The following is an 18919-nucleotide window of genomic DNA, read 5'->3' on the forward strand; positions in this document are numbered from 1 at the left end:
AATTAAGTATTTCAAAATTAATTATTATTAATTAATCACCCCCCAAGCCCAAATTAATAATAATAATAATAATAATAATAATAATAATAATAATAATAATAATAATAATAATAATAATAATAATTTCCGAGTGTGGTGGTCTTATATAATATTTGTTTTCCATTCCATATGTTTGACCGTGGGAAATATTAGAATTTGAGCAGCCATTTACAACCGTCGATTATTGGACGTAAATCCAATCACACGGTCGCAGTTCCTCACCGGAACAATGGATAAGATTAATTTGGCAATTTTGACGAAATTTTTAATTACGTAAATGATTTCTTTTCTTTTTTTTAGAAGAATTACGTAAATGAGTTCTGCCGCGTTGGGATATTAATGGCAAGGATTCAAATCGAAAATATCACCATTTCCACCACCCCTCGTCTCCTATAAAAGCAGACAAGGTCCAAACTTATTTTCCACATCAAAACACACATACTACACATCTTTCATATATAATCAAGAACTATCAATCTCCATATATCCAACTTCATGGCTTCAAAGGCATCTCCGGCCCAACTGCTGGGCATGAGCACTAATCCCTACTGGTTCCTTCGACCCTGCCCATGGGGTATTACCCCATGAGTGATGTGGAAGCATATGATTGGTCTAATCATGTGGGACCCATATAAAATAATGTGGAACCCACATAATTAGACCAATCACAACACTCCACACCACCCATGTGGTATTACTCAATGGGTAGGTTCGAAATTTCCAATCCCTACTATATTTCTACCAACATTCATCAACCCAAACCTGATACAACCACATTGGTTTCCCAATATTCAAATCCAGCTCCTGCTTACACCACCAACATCAATGCTTCAAAAGATCGCGACTCCGCCGCCGACTACATCCTCGGTCGCAATGCTGCAGGGGCCAGCAAGAAAACCGGCTCATCAACAAAACGCAACTTCGGCCTTTGGAAACATTAGCGTAATAGTAATGCATTACGGTACTACAGATATGATAAAATTTTGTTAAAATTCCATGTTGGTTCACAAAGAATATTCAAAAGTTTTTTGTAGAAACTGATTAACAAAGGGGTCATGTCACCAAGATCATGTACTTTTTGCATGAGCCCACTAAACAACAAAACCAGTCATATTCATGGGCACGCACGATTCTTGGCTTTTGTTTATAATCAATCACACCATCCGAAAACTCGAAATCCACCGGGGCACCAGTGATCCAATTTACGTTTTTATAGGTCTAATTAATAATAAGAATAAGGTAATTGGTGCAATTTTATTTTACGGATTTGATAATAAATGCAACTGCTAGTCTACTGATATGATTGACTGACGGGTATCATTTTATTTAGGATAATAATTAACACAAGGGTTATGATTTATAATCATTAATCATATTCAGATGAATTGGTAGTAATAAAAGTTTTATGAAAGTATCGTAGCTGCCTTTGGTCTTTCGCCGCTAAGCAAGTGTCGGTGCATACCGTCGATAAGTACAACGCCGCCGCAACACAGCCCACCGCCATTTCTCTTCTGCCGCCTGTCATTCATCGGTTCCGCTGCTCTCCGATCTTGTTGATTTTCTTAGGGATCTTTGCGGAAAAGGGTTTCCGGTTATTCTTCGCCGATGGATCTAGCTTCAGAAGAGCTTCAGTTCTTGAGTATTCCGGACATCCTCAAGGAATCCGTGTCCATTCCCAAACAATCCCCCAAAACGTTCTATCTGATAACCCTAACCCTAATTTTCCCTTTGTCGTTCGCCATCTTAGCTCACTCGCTCTTCACACACCCCATCATCTCGCAGCTGCAATCGGACCCCGTTGGCGCCTCCTCTGACTGGTCTAAACTCCTCATTTTCCAATTCTTCTACCTCATCTTCCTATTCGCCTTCTCTCTTCTATCGACCGCCGCCGTCGTCTTCACCGTTGCGTCCCTCTACACCTCCAAGCCCGTGTCTTTTTCCTCCACGATCGCTGCTATCCCTAGCGTCTTCAAGCGCCTCTTTATTACCTTCTTATGGGTTTCTCTCTCCATGATTGTCTACAACATCATCTTCTTGGGATTTCTTGTGCTTCTCGTTATTGCCGTGGACACTCAAAATGTTTTCTTGTTTATATTCTCGACGGTGATTGTTTTCTTGTTGTTTTTGGGTGTGCACGTTTATATAAGCGCATTGTGGCATCTTGCCAGCGTCGTGTCTGTTCTTGAGCCTGTTTATGGATTTGCGGCTATGAAGAAAAGCTATCAGTTGTTGAAGGGGATGACTGGCATGGGGTTTGTTCTCGTTTTTGGGTACTTGGCGGTTTGTGGGGTGATTAATGCGCTTTTTGGGTCGATTGTGGTGCATGCTGGGGACGAATATGGGGTGTTGGCCAGGATAATGGTTGGCGGATTCCTAGTTGGCGTGTTGGTGATTGTGAATTTGATAGGTCTGATGGTGCAGAGTGTGTTTTACTATGTTTGTAAGAGCTATCATCATCAAGGGATAGATAAGAGTGCTTTGTATGATCATCTTGGCGGTTATCTCGGGGAATATGTGCCACTTACGAGCAGCATTCAGATGGAAAACTTAGACGTCTGATGATATTCTTGATTTAGTATATTGCAGTGATTTGTTCTGTTTTGTTTAGAAGGGGAAAAATGTGAAGAGAATTAAGAAATTTGTGTGTGAGTATGTTTTGGGACACTCCTGTATTTTCTTTTCTCAATTAAGAATGCTCTCTCGGTATTACTTCTTGTTGTCATGTGCACTCTATTTAATATCTTGCTGTTGAAGTTGACTCTGTTGGATGTGTATCTTTTGTGTTTGAAGATTGTAGTTGTTCTCTACTCAATTTATTGAGAGGTGGTGTTTAGTGATAAAGGGTAGTTAGTGTAGGCATGGTAGTATGTTGCATCTTTGCGTTTGATGATTGTAGTTCTTCTCTACTCAATAGTTCTACTGTCAGCCTGGCTTTGGTGAAAAATATCCTTGATGAAAAATGAGTGTAACTGAACCCTGTATTTCCTATGCTAAGGTAAAACTCTGTTTGGTATCCTATGTTGCTCGAAGAGGACATGGAGAAAAGAAACATAAATTGTTGAATTGAAAATCCCTTGATCATCTTTCTCAAGATCACTTTCACATGACAAGTTTGGTCATAGCTCAACCTCTTTTTCCTCAGCAGTCAGCCTAACCAACTGAATTTTCCTTGAGCAGTCATTTGTTTGAAAGTTTGAGACATTAAAAGAGATGAGTCTTTGGCCATAACGCTTCTTGTTCTCTGAAGAGAACACATATGGAAGGAGCAAGGTTTGAGCTCCTCGTGGTTTTGCTGAAGACTACTTTCTTCACTTCCATTGATCTTGTTGATTTATGTGCTGTACAAATATTTGCTCTGCAGTTGGTTAGGCTGACTGCTGAGGACCATTTTTGTATATATTGTGGCTCTGAGGCTGCACCTATTTTCTAGGAAATATTCGTAGTTCTGGGACTTGCAATTTCGGAATGTTAAAGCTGGTGAAGCTCTGGTAGCACAGGTGGTGTAATGCTGTTTGAAGTTCATGGTAGCAAAATGGTTGTTTCAAGCTTGCAACGCAAAAGCAAGTTTCAAGTTCATCATCTATGGACTTGATGCTTGTGCGCGCGTCCCATTACTCGCAAGATAGCATTCGATTCTGTTATTCACCTAGGTTGTTCCGGTTGAAGACGTTCGTTCATCTTTTGAGGAAATCGTTACTGCTGTCCCAAGATGAAAAGAAGGGTGTGTTCTGGTAAGGGGAAAGGCGAGAGAGCATTTTTTGAAGATGGATGATGTTTCTAAATTGGGCCGAAATAAGTTGGATCAATGAGATGGCCCAAGTCTATATCGGGCCCGCTTATCCATCCATCATTTAGCACGCTGGACATTTGAAATGTGGTATCTCAAGCGTGGGACTAATTTCTTTAATATTTGGATCAGCTCTCCTTTTCTTGGTCCCCTCATTTAATATTTGCCACTTACTATTAATTAAAGTATCGTCTTCACCAATTCATTGTTGAATAATAAGGGAAATTATTTGTCGAGCCTAGCCATTTAATGCAGATAATAGTAATAATAATTTAATTGATAATACACTTTTTGAGTATGTTACTACTTACAAGTAATTGTTTCCATCATCTTTGTTTGTTAGTTTAAAGTTTAACTTGCATAGTTGTACATGTTTTGTTTTTAAAATTGTCATTTCTACAAGTTACTTTCGAATTTTATATAGTTGTATAAAATATTTATCTTTACAAATAGAAATGGACTGGATTTATTTCATATAATAAATTGGTATAAAAATTCTTGTGAGATAATCGATACGGAAATTCTATTTGAGTTATTCATTATTATTTTATTATTTATTATTATAAATATAGACAAAATTAATCCGTCGTCTTATAGATAGATAATGGCCTTTGAGATTGTTTCGCGAGCTAAATCTTTGTTTGGACCACTTTAAATGCCAAAACAAAAATGTCCTTGGTTCCAGCTAGCGCATGAGACAGACAGGTTGTACTACGTTAGGAAACCCAATGGTGAATGGACTGGTTTTATTGTAAATTTGTGATGTATTAGATGGAAATAAAATATAACAAGATTTCTGGAAATATTTATAATTTTGACATGTTTTGGTCGTTAAACAATAGCAAAATTAATACAAAACTTTATTACTTAAATTTTTGTGCCATATAAATATTATAATAATATACTAATTATATTTAAGGTACAACTTTAATTATAAGTATATTATAATTCAAATGTATAAATACATATTAAATAAATCATAGAAATTAACTTAAATAAAAAGAAAAAAGAATAATCCCTGAATATTCCATATAGAGTGAGATTTTTTTTTTTGAATCCTTACAGAGTGAGATTTGAAATATAGATAGGTTTGAAATAGATATCATGCTCGTGCATAAATTGCTCTAAAATAATATTATGACTTTTGAGTCGGCCTAAGATATTTTAAACCTTTAATTTTATGATAATTGAAAATATTTAATTAAATGTTTAAACTCTGTGACGCTGACATACCATATATTAAACAATATATAGTTATAATAGGCACACTAATATTATTAATTATCATGATTCTTATGTTAGATTTATTTTATAAGATAATCACAAAATGCTTATAAAAAGATCATAAAAATTAAAATTACATAATTTTAAATATTTTTTATTTTTTAAAGACAATTTTTGTAGGAAAACAAAGATTGGTCGTACAAACAAAGAAACATAAATGCCGTGCGGGGCTGCTGCAAGCAAATCAATCAATCAAACCCATGTGTTCTCCAAAATATCAGGTGGAAAATAATTAATTAATGGATTATGAAACAACATAATAATCCATTGTGTCACTATGTATTTTTTTTTTCCTTGGTTAAAGCTCCCCCATAAAATAACAAAAAAAGCTGTTCAATTTTTGCAACTTTTTTGGGTTTCGCTTTCTTCATTACCAATCACTTCAATCCAATAATTTGAGACTAATAATCACCATTATTCAGAATAGGAGTAAAGGGCCCATAGTTATTATATGGTATAAAATAATAAAAATTTTAATTTGCACCTTATTCTGTTTTCTTTCCATTTATTTTATTTCGTTAAGAAGACAATAAAAGGAAGATTCAAATAAATTTCAAAATGCATATTACAGGTTGTTTATTGTTTTCTTGCTGCATTTTCTTTTTCTTCTCCAAATGAATTACTTGACTATGGTAGTGTTTGGGTAGTATTTCATAATGATTAATACAGTTCATGCCCGACAATTAACATCGAATTGATTTTCCATGTATTAAGGCTCCGTTTGGTTCGATAAATATGATAATGTATGAATAAAGTACATTGGGATTATTGAAGAAATTGGATATGATTGAAATAATAATGATATGTTTGATTTGAATGATTAATATTGGGATTGAAATAATGTAGTAAGCGAAAGTTACGTTTATCAACATGAAATTCCAAGTTATCTTTTTCTTTAGAATTTAATTCTATAGAGGATAGATGTATAAATTAAAGTTGAATCGAGCTTGTACTTAATGTAACATAAATTAAAAATTATTACATTGTACTATTTCAATCAAGTTGTGCTCTATAATTAAGGATCGAGTTTGAACTTTAAGGATGTGTTAAAGATACCAACTTCTTTTTCTTCTTCTTTTTTTGTCAAAATTGTCCATATATGATATACTGCACTCCTGTTTTTCCTTTCAATTTTTTCAAAATTTTAAATTTTATTTATTTTAGTTCTTAGTAAGTTTTATAATTATGGTTTGATCTACATATAAATCTTACCATTTAATAAAACCTCAACCCTATATAAAAATTGATTTGGTAATTTATGTATGTGGACTAAAATATCTCTCAATTTTATTGACTGATAAAAAATAATTGAATGACAATATCGTAATATCTATGACTCATTCTAAATTCAACTTCTCACACACAACGTGTGTGCCTCTGTAGCTAGTATAAATAATTGACCTTTTATTAATTTTTATAACTACTAGCATAATCGTATACACGCGCTGCGTGTGGTAAAAATCATATAATATATTTAGTGTTATATTTATATATAAATATCATTTTTCAATAATATTTTAAATTATTATTTTTTTCATTTATAAGATAATATAAAAATAAATTTGAAAGTTATTTATCAATTTATCGTATATAATGGTTAGATGAGAAAAATATGAAAATATATATATAAATAAAATCAAATTTACTTATTTATATAGTGTAAAGAAAAATTTTGTAATAAAAAAATTAGTGTCTTCACGTTGCGGTACTCAACTATTATATAGTATAGATAATATTAATTATAGTTGAAAATAAACCAAATTAATTTAAAAAAAACTGTATTGATATGTAATGTGTATGTCGATGCACTAGTGTGTTTGAATACATAACATGGATAACTTTGAACTTATGTGCCTTTTGTCAAAAATATTGATGATCAGGCAACAGTGAAAATAAAAGGTATTGAACGTCTCACATCAAGTGTGCATAAATTGTGTGGACTATACAAGTAAAATTTAAAATAAATTTCGTAAAATTGAATAATATGTTCAAAAAAATTACTGTAAAGGTTTTGTCTCTTCCCTAGGAGTCAAAATTTTATCTGCAGAATTCTAAATATATTTTGGTTGACTAATTACAATCATAGGTGGACGAACGTCCTCGGGTCTATTCAATTGTAATTATTTTTTATTTATACATCAAAGTCAACTTACTTATCTTATTCTTGGGGATCTGTATTTGGCTGAATTACAATCAGAGTCCAAATTATTTAATTTCGTGTTACGTGCTATACAGTACATATACATACATATATCATCGTACATATATAATATATGTATGTATATGTACACACATGTGTGTCTAAAACAGAGAAAAGTTATATAAACTATAAAGTGAGATAAATAAAAATATATTTTAATTCATAAAAATAACTTGAATATATAAGAACGACGACCCTGATTTTATATATAACTTGTTTTTATCTATACTTAGCACCATTTGGTTTGAGTGATAGGATAAGTAATCTATGGATAAGTAATAAAATGTAAATTAAAAATAAATAAAAAAAAATAGTTAATAAATTATTTGATTTGATGGACAGATTATAATTTATTTGATTTAATTGATGTAAAATTATTAATTAATAAATAGATAAATAATATGACGAAAATAAGGCGTAATTAATTGGGATAAGTTATACATAGATTAATAATATATCAAACCAAACAATGCCTACTATATTATAATAGTTCAACACTTAGACTAATCGATTTTGGTGTGTCAAATCACACCAAAAATTTTACCCATTTTACCTCTAAATTTAACACACATATTTTTTATGTTAGATCTTAAATAACTACATTATCCTCGCTTTTCTCTAACAGACTTATCTCCTTTTATCTTTATCTTTTTTTTCAAATTTCATCATTTATCAATTCCTATTAAATTATTTACAAAATCACGTGTAAAGATCGCTAATATATATTATATTGCACACGCTCTACGGTCACTAGTCCTTATAAATCTGGATCAACCAACTGCCGGATTGAACGAGTTTTAGATTCTAAGGCAATGAATCTGAAAAATTGGATTAAGAGCCTGTTTGTATTCAAAAACATTTTGTTTCAAAAAGGTTTTTTTTTTAAGTGTTGGATGTTAAAAATATGTTTTTAAGTAAAAGCAATATTAATTTTGTATTTGGATAAATATATGAAAAAAAATTATTTTAGTTGGAGTTACTATAAAAACAATTGAAAAACTATGAATATGAGCGTTTGATAATAATTTGTTTTGTTTTGTTTTGTTTAGTCAACCGCTTTTAAAAGCACTACAATGAATCCAAATTCCAAACCAATTCAAAACTTATAACACACACACGTACATTTCTTATCATTTAGCTTTTTAATTCAAACACACAATATCCCTTACTATCTGTCTATTCATAAACAAAATATTAAAAAATTAAATTCCAAGTTTAGAAATAGAAAAATGCTTTTGAATTTATAGGTAACTGGAGGTAAATAAAAAGATACAAATTTGGAAAAGGGTGAAAGTTATACATAAATAAAATTATAATTTCTAAAGTGAGAATAATAATATAAGTTAATTATGCATAAGGTAAGTAGATATGTTTAAGGAAAATATATCTCAATATATAGCATTCGTGTCAGAGTTTATATATGAGCTAATATGACACACTCTTTAAACTCAAAGTCTATATGAGAGGTTATGAGCCAAGTAGAACATGATTGACCGTTTGAAGCTTGATATACGGAACGATCAGGACTGTTTTCAGAAAATTGTAGGTCTCAAACAAATTTTCAAGAGTTTTTAATTAAATATAAGCACGATTACATTATCTAATAATAAAAAATCTAAATTCTTGCAACTAAAAATATTAACACAAAAGATTACTTTGAAAAAATAAATAAATAAATAAAACTAAAGAAAACTTAAAGAACTCTTTAATTTCATGAGTCACAGATGAATCAGTGCATAATACAAATTAAAAGAATGAGAATAATCAAACTAATGAAACATAAATAATTTACTTTTGTCACAACAAATCTAGAAAAAAAAGATACAAATTATAATTTTGATAATAACAAGTGCAATGAATAATTATAACCGAATGGAGTAAAAATCAAATCAAGAGCCGAATAATTAAGTAAATTACAAGATTCTAGACTCGAGAACAAAAACCAAATCAATTATGTATTAAAAATAAAAAAAAAACATCAACCACAATGCACAAATAAACAAGAAAATTATATTTGATAAACAAAAATTAATGAGTTTTTAAGAAAAAAGTACAAAAAATTGACCACCGTTTCAAATTTAAACAAAATATTTTAAAAACTCTCCAAGATTTTAGCAAAAAAGGTTGGGAAATAAAAACAACAACAATAATAATGAAAGATTTTGAAAAATCGATGTCTTCGTCAAGGGAGTGTCTAGGTGACCTCTCTTTAGAGTTGTCCGTGAAAACACAGAGCCTGAAAAATGAGGGATTGTATATCGATTAAATGATTTCGGATCAAACTGATTTCGGTTGTCTTTGATCAATCCAATCTAATCCAATCCAATCCAATTTTTTGTGTTGGATTTGGTTCAAATTCGGCAACTATGTTATAGATTTTGGAACGAACCAGATCAAGTTAGACCGGATATGATAAGCATCCGAAAACACAGGACCGTCTGACTTATTTATTATTATTATTTTTGTCGAAAAATACTTATTTCTTATTAATTTTGAATTACGGATAATCTTAATAACAGCTTGTGAAAATATATTTTTTTAAAAAAAATAGCTTGTGAAAATATATAAATATTTTATGCGTACGTGGATACATACATACATACATACATACATACGTACATACATACATACATATAATTCCGCAGATACGTGTCCATCATGAGAGAAATGTCAGCAGCGGTCTGTTTCCTGCTCATCGTAAAGACGCGAGAATGAAAAGGAGATTTTAGAGAGACGCCCACTTTCGGACATCTTTGCGTTTCTGTCAACATGATAATCATCAGATAGAAATCGCAAAATAATAGACGGCAATCAAAGAAAGAAAGCAATTTGATTTTTCCTCTTGATTTGACGTGGTTTACGCACCCATATCTAAATTAAAAAAAATCAAAACTTTTTTTCCCCTCATCAAACCCCGTTCATGTATGTATGTTTTTTCCAGGAATCATGAACTGGGTTTTTCTTTCCGGAGTAAAGATTTGAGATTTACGTTGGATATTTTTGGGATTATAAGCCCACTTCAAGTTTTTTGCGTGGTGGGCAACTTGGAAGATTGAGATTAATTCAATTACTGAGGCGTGGAGTGGGACGGGCATTGAATGTTCGAAGATTCTTCGGTGTGAAGTTCTTCGTAGGTGCTTGTGTGGCCTAGATTGGGTTAACCAACTATAAAATTCCAAAGCCAGCTCCACGTAGGTGATATATAGTTATCAAAGTTCCTACTTTGTTTATTTGGTTTCTTCTTCTGACTTTCAAACTGGGTTCTTGGGAGCTTCTTTCTCTCACTCGGAGATCGATTAATTCTGTCTTTCAGTTGATTTGGCTAATTCTTTTTTTTTTTTTATATATAAAGACTAGACAAGATGGCGTCTGAAGTGGAAAGCTGTGAAGGCAATGAAACTAAGGGAAGTATGTGGGATTTGGATCAAAAGCTTGATCAGCCAATGGATGAGGAGGCTGGAAAACTCAATAATATGTACAGAGAAAAGGTGAAAGGGCCGTTCGTTCATTTTTCATATAAACAAATGCCTATACCATATGTGTGTGGAAGTGACTACCTCAATCAGCTCCAAACTAGAATCAGTGATTGGTTTGGTGCCATTGAGTCAGATTCATTGGCTTTCATTCTTTTGGATTGATTGTCTCTTCTTCTGTTATTTATTTGATTGGTTAGACTTATTGTGTGATGTTTTCTGCGATGTTTGTGATGTAATTTATATGCCATTCCTTTATCGTGGAAAGATTAAAAGATTTGGCTATCAAGTGCATGATCTTGACGGCATGTTCTAAAATGGATGAAGCAATCGATTATTCACTATTGACTATTGTTACTAGCTGCTACTGTTCTTTATCAATGGAAATCAGAGGATCACTTTGCTTCTGTTATGATGTTGTCGACATTTACTTCATTCTCTTTTCTTTTAAACAGCAATTTTCGGCATTCTTGTTTTTAAGGCTTGCGTTCCAGAGCCTGGGAGTGGTGTACGGAGACTTGGGTACATCGCCCTTATATGTGTTCTACAATACTTTTCCTCATGGAATTGAAGACACGGAGGATATTGTTGGTGCCCTTTCTTTGATTATATATTCCCTCACACTGATACCTCTTCTTAAATATGTATTCATCGTGTGTAGAGCAAATGATAATGGCCAAGGTAAGCTGTTGTATGCCATAAAGTTTTTGTCATACCATTATTAGTTGGTGAATTTAATATTACTTGGTATGATTGTTGTGAGATTTATATTACTTCTATGTTGCTTGTGAGATTTTCTGGTTTTGGGAGCTAAAATTTCTTTATGCTGCTTTTCAAGTGAATGGAACTACTTATATGTTGTCACCATACTCCTGGAAAATAATAATTTCTCAAGAAAACAAAATACTTGCTGGGAAACGTGTGAATGTTCCCGCTATCACGCGGAGTTTGATCGACACCCTATTGTGGATATCTTGGTAAATCAAGTCACCGGGTATAAAACACACTTAATACAATATTGATCTGTTTGACCCTGTTTCGCCTGTGTCAGACAGGATATGTCCATGCATATTTAAAGACGGGTGCTTACTATTTCTAGTCTAAACTTGTTTGTATGTTGATTTAAGCATTTGTACGCAACCAATTAAATCAGATTATGTCTGTTTTCCACCAAGCGGATAAAGTTAGGAGGCATTATGTTTGTCATCAGTTTCTGCTCCATGCTTCAGAAGTTTGCATAAGCTAATTTGTTGCTTGCCTAAAGTTACTAGTAAATAATCACAACTCTTAAAAATTATTCTTCTTTTGTGTTTAGGAGGAACTTTTGCTCTTTATTCATTACTTTGTCGACATGCTAAAGTGAAAATTATTCCGAATCAGCACCGTACTGATGAGGAACTGACAACTTATAGTCGTAGCACATTCCATGAGAAATCGTTTCCTGCTAAAATCAAGAAATGGCTGGAGGCACATGCTTTCAGAAGGAACACCCTTCTTTTGATAGTACTTGTTGGCACATGCATGGTGATTGGTGATGGAATTCTCACTCCTGCTATATCTGGTACTTTATCTTGCATCCCTATTTTGTTTTCTGTTATGGTGTTGTCCAATTTTCCAAGCATCACCATTCTTGATTTATTCCGATTAACAGACCAGTTATGCCTTTAGCACACCTTACTGTTTGAGGAAATGTGCATATAAACACTAGTAGAATCTTGATGCAAAAAGCGTACTTTTATAAACCTTCAAAAGAAAGAGAGGAATCGGAGAGGAGAGAGTGTATGTATGGACGAACAATTAATTTATTTTTTTATATATTTTCTTCACTTGCCCTCTGGATCACAATTTTTAAAAACAGAGGGGCAGTGATTTTTTGCGAACAGCCGAACGCACATGAGAAAGCAGATGCATATTTATTTGACTTGGCATGATATTTCCTTTGTGATGAATTTTGTCTATATGGCATGAGTATGTGCAAGATTAGAGTAATCCATCCACCAATTTTTCTAGCCCTTTGAATTGGTTCAACACTTTATCATAATTTGTAGATCATCACAGGCATCACCTTACCTATTTTATATGTTGGTTAATATTTAATTCATGTTATTTACGCTGGTAATTGTGAATGAAATTAGATAACTTTTACCGGGAAGCTGGGAGAAATATGTGTATCTTTTTGCATCAAGTGCTCAAGAGCATGACACCACAACAAATTAATTTAAAATAATATACTTCTTATCAGTTTTCAAGATACTTGCAAAATACTTGTTTATGCTTGATTTTTCTCACTTTTCACTTGGAAAATTTTATATAAACTTTGGAAACTGGGAAAAGAAAATTGAAAATGGTGTTTGGATATATGTTTTAGACAAAGGTGGGAAAAGGACAATTTGTATGAACATGGTAGTCATGGTTTGACTTGTGAAATGAAAATTAGAGAGAAAATGAAGGAGGGAACCGGCTTTAGGAAATTGTATATTGAAATTCGAAATGAAAAGCATGGAAACGAGAATTTTGTTCTAGTATATTGAGAAGAAAAAGATGATGAAAAGTTTGATGGATCGAAAAGGGTTTCAGCTTCACAAGGGAATAAAGCACGATTTTTTAGTTGGACACAATGTATTTATGGGGTTTTTAATTTTAATAATCCTTTGAGAATAAGGAGATTATGGAACTTTACTTTATCCAAAATATGAAATTGAAGTCATGATATATATTTAAAATGAAAAATGTACTTGAGCAAATGGTATGGTAGAAGTGATGTTTGTTTTTTTATGAGGCCAGAATCGTGTTGATGTGAGCATGTTGTTGACCAATTGATTCCAGAACATGGTCCAATAGAATCATTGAGTTTATGGGTAATGAATGTCTCTTTTGTTGTATTCAAAAGTATCTTTGAGCCTGTTCAGTTCATTTCGCGCCTTTTTGCTTGTTTGCTAACACCTTTCAAAACCAAAATTAATGAACACTGATTATTTTACAAAGACACTAGTAATTTTACTCAGCATGTGCTATGCACAAAATCTCCTCCTCTCCTTAAATTTCATTTTCTAAGAATTTTTGTTTTTTTGAAAAAATAATTGCTGCAGTGCTTTCAGCTTCTGGAGGGATCAAGGTGGACCACCCAAAGATGAGCAATGGTATCTGTAGCCTACATTTGAAGTTGAACCGTTTCTCTCTCTCTCATAGATATGTGTGTGTGCGTGTTTGCATGTGTGGTTTTTAATATTACTTTTCTTGTTCTTACTCTGACGTCATGTGTAAGTTTCACCACAAAATTCTGTTTATGGCCTTTATTATGAGATTGAGCCGCGTTCTTTAATACAGATGTGGTTGTACTTGTTGCTGTATTCATATTAGTTGGTTTGTTCAGCATGCAACATTACGGCACAGATAGAGTTGGCTGGCTTTTTGCTCCAATTGTTCTTCTGTGGTTTCTCTTGATCGGAGGCATCGGCATCTTCAATATATTTACATATGATAAATCAGTTCTGAGAGCCTTTTCGCCTGTGCACATGTATCGCTACTTCAAGAGGGGAGGGAAAGAAGGTTGGACGTCCCTTGGAGGGATCATGCTCAGTATCACAGGTATTTATCTCTCTTCCATCCTATGATTGGATTCTGGTGACTTTTTTTACACTCTTAAGTCTGCTCTAGAGCTAAGTATTTAATATACCAATGCTTCTTTTGCAGGGACTGAAGCACTTTTCGCTGATCTTTCCCATTTTCCAGTATCTACTATACAGCTTGCTTTTACTGTAGTTGTATTTCCTTGCCTTCTATTAGCTTACTCTGGCCAAGCAGCATACCTCATGTTAAATAAAGATCATGTGGCTGATGCGTTTTACCGTTCAATTCCAGGTATATATGGCTGAACCTTATATTCTGACACTTTTCTGAGAATTGCTTTAATATCTCGGAGTATTCCGAAATACTGAATGATTGTCAATATTTGGATTTATTGAAATTTTTATGCAGACAGAATATATTGGCCAGTGTTCATTATAGCGACATTAGCAGCTGTAGTTGCTAGTCAAGCCACGATATCTGCTACCTTTTCGATAATCAAGCAGGCCCATGCCCTTGGTTGTTTTCCAAGGGTCAAAGTTGTGCATACATCGAAGAAGTTTCTGGGGCAGATATACATTCCTGATATCAATTGGATCCTTATGGTTCTCTGTATTGCTGTAACAGCTGGATTTAGGAATCAAAGCCAAATTGGCAATGCCTATGGTGAGTTAAAAATGCATCACTGCTAGTCAATAATATTTAATATCTTACTGTCGATTCTACGACGCCTATGTATGATGTTACAGGTACTGCAGTTGTGATCGTCATGCTTGTGACCACTCTTCTCATGACGCTAATTATGTTACTGGTTTGGCACTGCCATTGGGCCCTCGTCCTACTCTTCACTTTCTTTTCTCTCGTGATCGAGTGTACATATTTCTCTGCTGTGCTTTTCAAGATCAATCAAGGTGGTTGGGTCCCTCTAGTGATTGCAGCTGCCTTTCTCGTCATAATGTACGTTTGGCATTACGGGACAGTGAAACGCTATGAGTTCGAGATGCATAGCAAGGTCTCCATGGCTTGGATTTTAGGCCTCGGTCCCAGCCTTGGACTGGTCCGTGTTCCTGGGATCGGACTTGTGTACACCGAGCTTGCCAGTGGAGTCCCTCATATTTTCTCGCACTTCATCACGAACCTGCCGGCTATACATTCCGTGGTGGTATTTGTCTGTGTGAAGTACCTCCCAGTGTACATGGTTCCAGCAGAGGAGAGATTCCTCGTGAAACGTATCGGGCCGAAGAATTTCCACATGTTCCGTTGCGTGGCAAGATACGGTTACAAGGACCTACACAAGAAAGACGAGGAGTTCGAGAAGAAGCTGTTCGACAATCTCTTCATGTTTGTCCGGCTGGAGTCCATGATGGAGGGGTGTTCGGACTCGGATGAGTACAGTTTATACGGACAGCAAACGCAGCAGTCGAGGGAGTTCCTGCTGCATGGTAACGCGGACACGTCCACTTCGACCACGAATTTGACGACTTCTTCGGCCAACTGGATTGTGCCTGCTGCTGCAAGCTCCGGGTCGCATGGTGATACAGAGGTGGATGAATTGGAGTTTTTGAGTGGATGTAGAGATTCTGGGGTGGTACACATTATGGGGAACACAGTAGTAAGAGCAAGGAGGGAATCCATGATACCCAAAAAGATAGCTATTGATTACATATATGCATTTCTTAGGAAGATTTGCAGGGAAAATAGTGTGATTTTTAATGTACCTCACGAAAGCCTGTTAAATGTCGGACAGGTTTTTTATGTATAATTTTTTTTACATCAATCTTTTTAATAACAAATATTACCCATCGCTAGGAAAAAATATTGTGGTTGCAATTTATTTTTTTTTAGAAAAAGAAGTCAAGATACAGTTATTCTATTCTATCCTATATGTTATCATTGTATGTAGAGAAAAAGGACGAGTTTATTCCTGTGTAAATACATGTAGAAGTAATATTGTTCATATTGTGTTTTTCGAGAAAGTTGCATCTCTCGATTCATATTTTGTAAATTAGAGTAATAAATCTTATTTTTGTTTAAATTCTAGTTTCAATTATTAAGTAGTTTGTTTTTAACCAAGACGACGTGATTGGACCGAACAAATTCATGTAGAAAACTTGAATGTTTGTTTGGGATTTTTCAGACTTGATTTTATTTTATTGATTGTCATATTTATATTTGTCTTGTGAATAGTCTGATCAACTGTTTGCTTGCATGTTAATCGATTCTAAGTCGACAGAGGAGGTATTTATTTCGATCACTTTGATAATCAACATATTGTAAAACCGACTAGAAATAGAATTCGGTTTCAGTGTGCGGTTTGGGTGTAAATTGAATTTTCACAAATATTTAATGCATTCAAATTTGATTAGAATTACGAAAGATTAATCCGTCAATATTTGAGTAGGTTTGATTGTTCTAGAAATAGACCTTTGAACAAGTTAGGAGAATTTCCGTAATCTAAGATTAAATCTGAGTCCTGAATCGGCTACATGTTACATGATTTGTTCGGTACCTACGTGTGTCTAGGTTGTCTCGTTTTAATTAAATTTTCTTTTAACTATTTTAATTCTTATTTCTTAAGCAGTTTTTTTTATAAATTCTTATTTTATTTAAATCAAATTGTTTTTTATGATTTTGTCTAGATTAAGCTAAATAATTAATTCTTGAGAATTGGCTGCAGTCCCTGTGGGATCGATACTTGAACTCTCAGTCCACTTTACTATTACTTGACTTGGTACGCTTGCTAGTAGATTCATATCACACCGATTTAGCCGGTCACTTTACAAACTTCTTTATTAATTTAAATTTGTCAGCAAATCTCTAAAGTTGAATTTTTTAAATAAAATTAAGACTATTTTAATTACAAGTATTGAATATTTCAATTTACTTCTTGTGGAAACGATACTTGATTCATCACTTTATTAAAACTTGACACTCGTATGCTTGCGAGTATTTTTCACAACACGTACTCAGGTGTAACCTCGTACCTAGAGCATCCTACAAACTGTGCCAGAAGTGTGATGTAAATCGAGGATCCCGATCGGATACAATAGACTTCGGCACGCCATGCAGTCTGAAAACTTCTCTAATATAAATCTCCGCCATCTGGTCGTGTCTATACGTCATACGGTAGGGAATAAAACACGCTGATTTCGTCAATCTGTCAATAATCACCCAGATAACATTGCACCCTCTAGAAGATCGAGGTAACTTCGTAACGAAGTCCATGGAAATGTGATCCCATTTCCATTCAGGAATGGATAAGCTGTGCAACAAACCAGACGGTTTTTTCCTTTCGGCTTTTACCTGCTGGAAATTAAGACATCGAGAAACAAAGTTCGTGACATCCGACTTCATCTGTTTCCACCAATACCGAGTCTTCGGATTTTTGTACATCTTTCTGCCACCAGGATAAATACTATAACGACTACAATGCGCCTCTTTCAGGAGTTGTTGTCGCACATCAGAAATATCAGGCACTACAAGTCGGTTATTTACATATAAAAGCTCATCACGCACCTGATATTCAGATAAATGCCCTGATCGAACCTTATCAACTGAATTCTGAACATTCTGATAAAGTTTTTGAGCATCTTTAATTCTCAAAAGTAGCTCTGGTTCAACCGGAATCTAATAAAGTCGAAGAGGCTAACAATCTGTCTCAAATACTAAGCCATAAAAACAACATTTTTTAATCAAATGTGATACCCCAATCGTCGATAAGGACAAAGAACATATCTTTTGACTCAGTGCATCAGCAACTGCATTGGACTTTTCCGGATAGTATTTGATCTCACAATCGAAATCTTTAAGCAAATCAAGCCATCTGCGCTGCCTCATATTCAGTTCTGACTGTGAAAACAAGTATTTCAGACTCTTGTGAACAGATTAAATCTCAAATTGTTCACCGTATAGGTAGTGTCGCCAGATCTTCAAAGAAAATACTATGGCGGCCAATTCAAGATCATGAATCGGGTATCTGGTCTCATGAGGCTTCAGCTGTCTCGATGCATAAGCAATCACATGCCCTCATTGCATCAATACACATCTAAAGCCTCGATGAGATGCATCACAATAAATAGTGAAACCACCAGTACCTAAAGGAATCGTCAAGACTAGTGCACTGGTCAATCGTTTCTTTAACTCAAGGAAACTGGATTCACAAGCTTCGGACCAGATAAATGGAGAATTCTTCTGAGTCAATTGAGTAATCGGCTTTGCAATGCTAGAAAAATCCTTAATAAAACGGCGATAATACCCAGCTAAACCCATGAAACTACGTATCTCAGGAATAGATGTCGGTCTAGGCCAACTGAACACAGCCTCAACTTTGCTTGGATCAACAGATATACCATCTCCGGATATAATGTGTCCAAGAAATTCCACCTGTTTCAGCCAAAATTCACATTTCGACAGTTTGGCATATAGTTTCTCAGCTCTCAATGTCTTTAATACAGTTCTCAAATTCTCTGAATGATCCATCATATTCTTCGAATATATCAGAATATCATCGATAAAAATGATAGCAAATTCATCAAGATATTTCTGAAAGACACGGTTCATCAAAGCCAT

At 34.0% G+C, this 18919-nt stretch overlaps 2 protein-coding genes across 3 annotated transcripts; both read left to right on the forward strand.

The window, feature by feature from the left end:
• The first annotated feature begins 494 nt into the window (after positions 1-494).
• LOC140890789 (uncharacterized) lies at positions 495-4046 on the forward strand. The gene is made up of 2 exons (XM_073298839.1): positions 495-3309; positions 3401-4046. The coding sequence occupies exon 1, from the start codon at positions 1645-1647 to the stop codon at positions 2596-2598; it is 954 nt and encodes a 317-aa protein (XP_073154940.1). The 5' UTR covers positions 495-1644; the 3' UTR covers positions 2599-3309; positions 3401-4046.
• A 5938-nt stretch (positions 4047-9984) lies between these two features.
• On the forward strand, positions 9985-16226 carry LOC140893526 (potassium transporter 10-like). Of its 2 annotated transcripts, none has more exons than XM_073302614.1 (9): positions 9985-10505; positions 10663-10798; positions 11239-11464; positions 12099-12344; positions 13873-13923; positions 14111-14371; positions 14477-14644; positions 14762-15016; positions 15100-16226. In XM_073302614.1, exons 2-9 carry the CDS (start codon positions 10673-10675, stop codon positions 16110-16112), a joined length of 2346 nt encoding a protein of 781 aa, XP_073158715.1. In that variant the 5' UTR covers positions 9985-10505; positions 10663-10672; the 3' UTR covers positions 16113-16226. The 2 variants fall into 2 exon arrangements, with proteins under 2 accessions (XP_073158715.1, XP_073158714.1); XM_073302613.1 differs by having other exon boundaries at positions 9985-10501.
• The last annotated feature ends 2693 nt before the right edge of the window (positions 16227-18919 follow it).

The sequence above is a fragment of the Henckelia pumila genome, chromosome 3 (genome assembly GCF_033568475.1).
Source record: "Henckelia pumila isolate YLH828 chromosome 3, ASM3356847v2, whole genome shotgun sequence".
Taxonomy (NCBI): Eukaryota; Viridiplantae; Streptophyta; class Magnoliopsida; order Lamiales; family Gesneriaceae; genus Henckelia; species Henckelia pumila.